Below are 7990 nucleotides of genomic sequence, written 5' to 3'. Positions count from 1 at the left end.
GTGTATGTGACAACATCGGGTTTTCAAAATAAGGAGTCCACACAACATATATGCAGTATGGGTCATATGGCATACATATATGCTCTTTTTGGTGCATTTAATAGGATGTTTAGTTTTTGAATGTTTTTGTAATTTCTGTATTCATTTTCAATTGTGGCCGACATGGTCCTCCATATTTATGGCATGTGTCCACCACAATAGGATGTCTTCAGCATCAACTGATGATCTAAATAGACTAAACAATTACTCAAGAAACCAGTAGGGGGCAACAAATCACCATCTAAGTTCCCTGGTAATTTTGAATCAGGCACAATAAGAGTTTAACATCCTCTGCAGGCTAAACTTAAATATTTGTTGTAGTAATTTAGAAACATCAACATTTTGTATGTCATATTATTTGTCTTTGGAAGATTTCCTTCTGGATTGTTCTTTTTTATAGGTATCTTAAAGTCTAGACCTCATATTTATTACCACATTAATGTAATTTGTGATCCTCTGTCTTGCTGAACAATATATATGTTGTATACAAATGTAAACATGTATTATTTATCAGTGTTCAATTTTACATATTTTGCTGCTTATAAAAGTATGTCTTCATCATCCATTCAAACTGCCCTAAAGTAACAGATTTGAAAGAAAACATACCAAAAGCTATAGTTTTCTACAGTTGTGACTTCAAGACCATCACTGCCTTGGAAATATCTATGGAAATATTTGTTTCCCAATTGTTTTTTATTCTTTCCAGTCCATTCACTTATGTGTGTATAGCTTTCATATTAACCCTTCTTTTACCATGCATAATGTGAAACATCAGCAAACACGTGTAAATGTTGTTGGCTGGGTTCATTTTTCCTACTCCAAAGACACTCAATATTTACCCTTCACACAAACCAACTTTGCCACTGAAAAACCAACTCTCTCCTCACATAGGCCCGTGTGTATTGATCATTGTTTAATACAGAAAAGTTTCAATTAAAATCAAACCCAAAAGAGTAGAACGTGATTAAAACAGTTTGATTTATTTGGCACTTGAGTGAATCGTTTGGTTGAGATCTGTAAAGTGACATTGCTTTGTTAGGAAATGGGCACAATAAGGACAAAGCAGTTACATGTGCTGTTATTGTGTCATGTTGTACGTGTTAGGTTTCCAGGGGCAACGGCACAGCCAGCAGGAATTCTGGACTGTTTGCAGGGAAGAATCCGGAATCAGGCTGTTTGCTCTTTAAGGCCTGTTTTCTTTCCAGTAAAAACATTCCTACCCAGGGGCAAGCAATGCATGCTGAGGGGCCAGGAGTTTAGCACAATCACTGCGGATACAGAGCATCCTGAATCCTGGATGCTCGCTGCTGCTAAACCTCAGCCATGGAGACCCAACATGGGATAACAGGAGTTCTCAAGGCCTCCCATGCCTTCCCACTGCCAGGTTGCATGTGTGGTTTGATTGGGAGTGGTACGTTAATTTTAACATTAAGATTAACTAAGTGTATTATTTGGGCTATAAGTCCATGATTTTTCTTCATTTGACGCGGAAAAAGAGAGACATGCATATGATTTAGAATGTGAAATGTGTAGCGTCTTCAGCTAAATATTTATCAATTTATCGGATTGTAAATTATATATGATCAGCTATAACAGGCATCATTTATGAAAAAAATGTTTCTTGTAAATGTTCCTCTTCTTTATTTTCTTTTTAAAAATGGATTTTGTTTTTAGTCTTTCAAAATGTAGATACTGGAAATTCTCATAAGGCTGTGACATTGTTAGACATTGCTGAGAATAAATTTGAAGCAGATATACTTCAAGTGATATAAAAATCTGAGATCCTCACTGTGAATGTACTCAAGTGGAGCAAAAATTATATTTGTGGTAAAATACTTTATGGGAAACCCAAAAAAGACCCATCTATACCTCTGCATAAGTGCCATTGTAAAAGAATGGCTTGTCTGTCACACAGTGACCTATGACCTCTGGTGTCCATCTCTGGACCTTGGGCTTTCCGTCCTCGCCAGGCCTAACAATGATGGTGCTTCTGGATGCCAGTGAAGGGTCTTCGTCGAAGAAGTTGAAGGGTCGGAGGAAGAAGCCCACTGCGTTGCCGGGTGTTGCCGTGTTGGGGATGTCTTCTGAGTGAGGCACATGCAGGAAGCCGACTGTCACCCAGGCTACCAAGTCCTGCACACAGGAGAGCAAACATTACATTAGAATTTAGGACGCATAACAGGTGGTCTTTATCTCCTTGAAAGAACAAATAGATGAAAATGTCAGCATTCATGAGTTATATGGTGAGCGACCATAACTGATGAACAGATTATTTTAGCAAGATCAGCCTCAAGCCACTGACATAACCTCTCAGGAAAACTCCCCAACACCCCAAATGTAAACCACATTTCTAAGAATCCACTTAAAACATAAGGGTGCTCGCCATTACTGAATTGTTGCACCAGTCAAAAAGACTCATCACTAATCTCTCAAATCTCAAAAGCCATGGAACAAAAATGGTAATTAAACTGTTGTAACCATGGTCTGTGGTTGGTAATCATAAAATTATATTGTGTGATCCAATACGGTTCTGAGCAAACTTTTCCACTCTGATTTCCAAAATTATGTGTACTTGTTAACAGTGTTCATCAACATTAGGGGGCCCAGTGAAATAAATCATACAATATATTTACAAACAATTGTATTATTATTTGTTATTATTATTATTTAACAACTGGAAATGGGGTGTGTGTAGTCAATGGATGCACTTGTTATGGTTAGAGGAATAGTTCAACATTTTGGAAATTTGGTTTGTTTACTTTCTGAAAATCAGTATAAATCTAACGTGGACAAAACTACTGTCCCCTGACTTTGATCTTAAAAGCATATTGTGGAAATGTGTGATATACATGTACAAGCTTTGTCTTAGGCCCCATCCACACTACTGCGTTTTCATTTTAAAACGGAGACCTTTTGCTACGCACCTCCCGTCCAGACTAAAATGGCGAAAACAAAGACCTAAAACAGAGAAGTTTGGAAACGCTGCCGACCCCGTTTTTCACCTTAAAACTCTGGGTAGGGTTTTAAAACGGAGGACTTAAGAAACAATGACGCAGACGCTCATGTTTGACTCTCTGATGGGGTCTTACGAGTCATGCAAAGCAAACACAATGCTACTGACAGAGTTTTTAGCTTTGGTATTTTTATTAAAATATTTTGTACCATGCAAATAACATTTATTTGCTACACTTGTACTGTGCATGTCGCCATATTTACTTTGCAACGACTCTGTTTTCCGCCGCCACAGTCGCTTTTAACTCCCGTGTTACATTCAAGAAACAATACCAGCTCGTTATTGGTCCATGCAAAACAAAATCTAGTGTGGTTCTTCGTCCGTAGTACTTTATTCTTTCGCCAATCTTCTGTAACTACGGAAGAGACCTTCTGCTTCATGTTTACACCAGCATGCGCATGCGCAGTGTAAGTTTTCAACTCTGATACGCAGCTAAAACGCTGGTGTGGATGGAGATCGTATTCGTTTGGGCCTGAGGGGAAACTCCTGCACTACTACTTACTTGGTTAACTATGTTTTCATTGTTGCGGATGTAATCCTCAAAGGACACAACGGGTTCCCAGGGGTCATTCTGGGTATAAATGCTGCTGCTGGTGGCTTCACTATCTTTATGACGAGTCACAGCCAGAGGATACCTGTGGAGAGACAGTTTACCAGTCAATTAGTATTTAACACTAAATGTAATTGTGATATCTAACTGGAAAAAAAATCATACAGAGAAAAAGCACCTCTTTTTTCATTTCAAGTGGGCCTTGTTGTTTTAATTTTGTCCAACTGTTCTCATTCAGTCAAACAGAACCCTCCTGGGTGTTGAGAAACATCAGCGGTTTTCCTAAATTTACTTCAGGTGCAAACACTTACAATGCCCAAATGTGACAATCCACTATTAGGTGACAAAAGTTCAAGTTTCTGTTCGATGCACCTGTGGTGACTCCCTAACTATGACTCTACTTAGACTCCCAATCCAGAAATTAATCTCTTCAATCCCAATCATGTGTGCAAACTTTGCTCAAATGCTATGATCCCAATGTGTCCAAGATACAAATACCAATGATAATATAATAATAATAAAAGATACGACTGACTGAATTTGGGAAAAGTCTGTATAATATGTCGACAATGCATTTGGATTGAGGGCAAACCATAAAAATGGCATATTGGGTTTAAATATTGTACCCAAGTTATACCTTCTTTATGACTAGACCCGGGTTCAAATCCACTGTGAGACCCCAATGTGAGCAAGACACTTAACCCCTAGTTGCTCTAGAGGCATGCGACCTCTGACATAAAAAGCAATTGTAAGTCGCTTTGGATAAAAGCGTCAGCTAAATGAATAAATTTAATGTATAAGGGGAAGTATTTTATTACCTTGACCAACTGATGCCATTTTCCTCTCTCCAGCCTCTTGGAAGGACACTGTGGGCATGTGAGTTAAACTGAATACGGTAGCCCTTTTGGTGCCCCCACTTATTTTTCTCGTTGGGGTTGTTAAAGTGTACATAGCGGGGGAACTTTTTGCCGAAGCGGAAAGCAGCAGACCGCTCAGTCTTGTGCTCAGTCATGTGAAGTTTGGACTGGACGATGAAATCTTTCGGGCTCCAGGGATTTGAGAAGTTGACAAATTTCAGGTCCATTGTCTCAAAGCTGTTCTCGCGACCTGTGTCACAGTGAAATGAAAGAGTTGTCAGGAGAGGTTCTTCTTTCAAGGTACAAGCAGCCTGTTGAGACATTAGACATTTACTTTAGTATTAGAAGTCCATCCATGGGCAAGTGGAGGGGTACACCCTGGACAGTTTGCCAGTCAATCACAGGATTGACACGTAGTGACAGGCAACTATTCACTCTCACATTCACACTTATGGATAATTTAACGTTGCCAATTAGCCTAAATTGCACTGTGGGAACATCTGAAGAAAACCCATGCAGGCGCAGGAAGAACATGCATACTCCACACAGAAGAGGTCCTGTTGGCCAGCAAGTTCCAACATGGGCCTTCTTGCCATGAGATTACAGAGCTACACAGCACAAGTGCAAGCCAAGCATCAGAAGTCTTCTTGCTATTTATTTCAGCAGAGTTAAGTTGAATATACTAAGAAGTAGAAGTGACACACAGGTCAAGATAAAGTTGTGGACGCATGCATGGCACATAGGCTTGATAACAGCTGGCCTTGATCACACATTTCAATAGAACAGTTGCACAGGCTTGATAGCCTGGAATGTCTCCTTTATGACAGGGTAATGTTCACAAAACCATGTTATCTGGACTGGCATCAATAAAAGACAAAGTTTCTTTGTTCCCTTTTCTTTCATCTAATTTCACCACCAGTTCAATTCAAAGCACTTTGAACTGCCCTGACATTACAGGTTTTATACAAATACATCTATCTTGCTTTGCCTCCTTGCATTGCCTTCAAAAAACTACAAAAGATTGGTGTAAAGGGATTAATTAGTCACCACCACGAAACCCATTGTTTGCTCAAGTAAAAAGATTGAAAAATATTGCAGATGGTTTTCCCAACCCCATCGCCAAGAATGAATGTCAATATTGGAGGACTCTACAAAATGTTATGTTTATTTCCAAAGTTCTTTTATATCCTGTGGCAACATTAAATTATCACTTTCACCAATGTCTGCGCAAGGCAACTATGGCATGGAAAATTGTGGTTATGACTATTGTGGTCAAGGTATGGTTAGGGTTAGGCAACTAAAACATTTGGCTGAGGTTGGTGAATTGTGGTTACAGTTGATAGAAAAGCAAATGTTAATTGTAGGGCTATGGCAGTATGTGAACTTTGGTCTCCTTTACATGAAAATGTGTCCTAATTTACCCTTACTTTCCACCTTGCTACATAAAGGACATGTTACACTAAACATAAACTGTGAGGTGCAGAATCATCCAAAATGGACATAATTCATGGTCTACTGTGGTGGATTTTCCACTGATCTTCTTTAAACTGGGCATTAAAAACTAGGTGATTGTTCCGTAACACTCACCAGCAATATCCAGGTCCACTTTGTAATGGATGAGGTGTGTGTGCAGGTTACCCAGCACATAGTTATACACCTTGGTACCATAGTGAAGTCCATTAGGTGTAAAGAATGTGGCGTGGATATATCCGGTGGCGCTGACCTTTACCTCCACCACTCCATTCTGGTAGAAGAGGAAGTCCCAGATGTAATCATAGTTGTAAACCGTCGAGGTTGTCCTCAGTACCAGCAGAGTGTTTTCCAGCCCTCCAAAGAAGTTATATCCCCCCTGGAAGTTGGAGTTGAAATGCCTTCTCAGAGGCATAGCAGTTGTCATCTCAAAAATACAGAGTGCATTTTTGTATCGCACAGGTTTGTCTGTGTCAAAGTAGTGGTGAAGGTCAACAAAGGTGGCAATTTCTGGACAGTCGATTCCAGGCGCCAGCTCATAGGTTGAAGTGCCCATTGCCCAGCCAGCATCAATGTACTTTGTTTGCATGGCAGCGGGAGTATCACCAGAATAGAAGGCAACAGCTTCTTGGAGGCTGATCTCATAGGCTATCCTTTCTCCATTGAAACGGAGGTCAAAGACTTGAAGTCCAGCTGATGACCGGACTCGGTAGGCAAAAGACCATCCAGCATATTCAACAAAATTGTGGTCAACATGATAGCGAGGCCCCTGTGGCTCCACTAGCTTAGGACCATGGATATTAGTGGGAGTGTTGCTTGGACCCCGGGGGATGTAAGTGGAATAGAGGTCACTGATGTCATGATCGGGTAGTTTGACCTTCTCCACACCTCCTGATTCATATTTTTCTACCAGTTCCTCAACACTGTCAAAGTACATGCTGTTGTACCAGACCTTCTCGACAGTCCACTTTTCTGGATCCAGGTCCCGGTGGTTGATAAGCACCTCAAACCCAACTGGGTGGATGAAATAACCCTCCACAAACTTCTGCAACATGATCCAGGTTCTCCTCTCACCTGGACCCAGCCCACGGGGCGCTATGTCTGAGAACGTCAGGCAGCGGTCAGAGCAGTTAGTAAAGGAAAACCCTCCTGTGGTCTCAAACAGAAGCTTGTGAGCCGTAGTTGTGATCTTATTGAGGATGTCAGTAATATGGTCATACTCTACTGCAGTAATAGGCCTTGACTCAAACCGGATAGGCATATCCCCCTTGAACTTCTTGACTTCATGGGAATTTGGGGATGGCAGAGGACTTACAATGTACTCAGTGATGTTGGACTTGATCTGATTTCCAAACTGGATGATCACACGGGCTTGACGTGGAGGTCTGGCATGTCCATGGTCCAGAGCTCTCAGGGCTTCATGCTTCTTTGGCAGATGGAGTTCTATCAGTAGGATGCTATTCTTCTTCAGAGTCTTGCTACGAGCATCAGTGAGCTCCAGCTCTGGAATACCATGCAGGTAGGCCCGGACAGCTTTCATTTCACGTACTGTGAGGTCAGCAAACATGGGGGCACCATGATGAGCCCAGTCTCTTGATCTGGGAGCACTACAACCAGCCAAGCAGACCAGCTGCAGTAGACAGAGAATCCTCATGGCTTTACTATTATGGAGAAAACAATATCCAGCATAAATTTAGAGAATAAAGGAGAAAAACTGTATATGTCCAATGAATTAATTTAGTAAGGTTCCATTTTAGAAAAGAATGAAAATCTTCCAAATCTTGTATTTAACAGTTTGATGTAGAGAGTTTCTATTTTATAGCCTGTTACTTCCCCCCTTCTTGTAAACTGAAGAATTAACAAACTAAGGATAATCTCTCTACTACCTTTCTTTCTCTTTTCTCTTCACAGCTGGATGAGCAATTTTTACTCTTTCCCTACATGCTATTTATTCTACCATTCTCCTGGTTACTTCTCCACAGGAACACCACTTTATTTTTATTATATTTTATTTATAACAGTATGTATCAGTATCCAACATAACACACTCGTCAACATCGT

The 7990-nt window shown here is 40.6% G+C and overlaps 1 protein-coding gene across 1 annotated transcript; it reads right to left on the bottom strand.

Annotated features, from left to right (window-relative positions):
* Window positions 1-937: 937 nt before the first annotated feature.
* Window positions 938-7583, bottom strand: aoc1 (amine oxidase copper containing 1). The gene is made up of 4 exons (XM_038723764.1): window positions 6047-7583; window positions 4421-4709; window positions 3555-3687; window positions 938-2172 (listed from the first exon to the last, which is right to left on the bottom strand). The coding sequence occupies exons 1-4, from the start codon at window positions 7581-7583 to the stop codon at window positions 1903-1905; spliced, it is 2229 nt and encodes a 742-aa protein (XP_038579692.1). The 3' UTR covers window positions 938-1902.
* Between the last annotated feature and the right edge of the window lie 407 nt (window positions 7584-7990).

The sequence above is a fragment of the Micropterus salmoides genome, unplaced genomic scaffold, assembly GCF_014851395.1.
Source record: "Micropterus salmoides isolate LMB-PRFRI ecotype aquatic unplaced genomic scaffold, ASM1485139v1 Ms_hic_scaffold_1, whole genome shotgun sequence".
In the NCBI taxonomy this organism is placed as follows: Eukaryota; Metazoa; Chordata; class Actinopteri; order Centrarchiformes; family Centrarchidae; genus Micropterus; species Micropterus salmoides.
The sequence above is the reverse complement of the archived record's forward strand: the minus strand, read 5'-3'. Positions and strand labels throughout refer to the sequence as shown.

What these genes read in the sequence shown, in the direction of transcription:
- aoc1 (XM_038723764.1), bottom strand. Translation starts at nt 7,583, where the DNA reads ATGAGGATTCTCTGTCTACTGCAGCTGGTCTGCTTGGCTGGTTGTAGT. An exon ending in AGTGGACCTGGATATTGCTG is followed by an intron (nt 4,710 to 6,046) that starts GTGAGTGTTACG and finishes ACTGTGACACAG; the next exon opens with GTCGCGAGAACAGCTTTGAG. An exon ending in ATGAAAACATAGTTAACCAA is followed by an intron (nt 2,173 to 3,554) that starts GTAAGTAGTAGT and finishes TCCTGTGTGCAG; the next exon opens with GACTTGGTAGCCTGGGTGAC.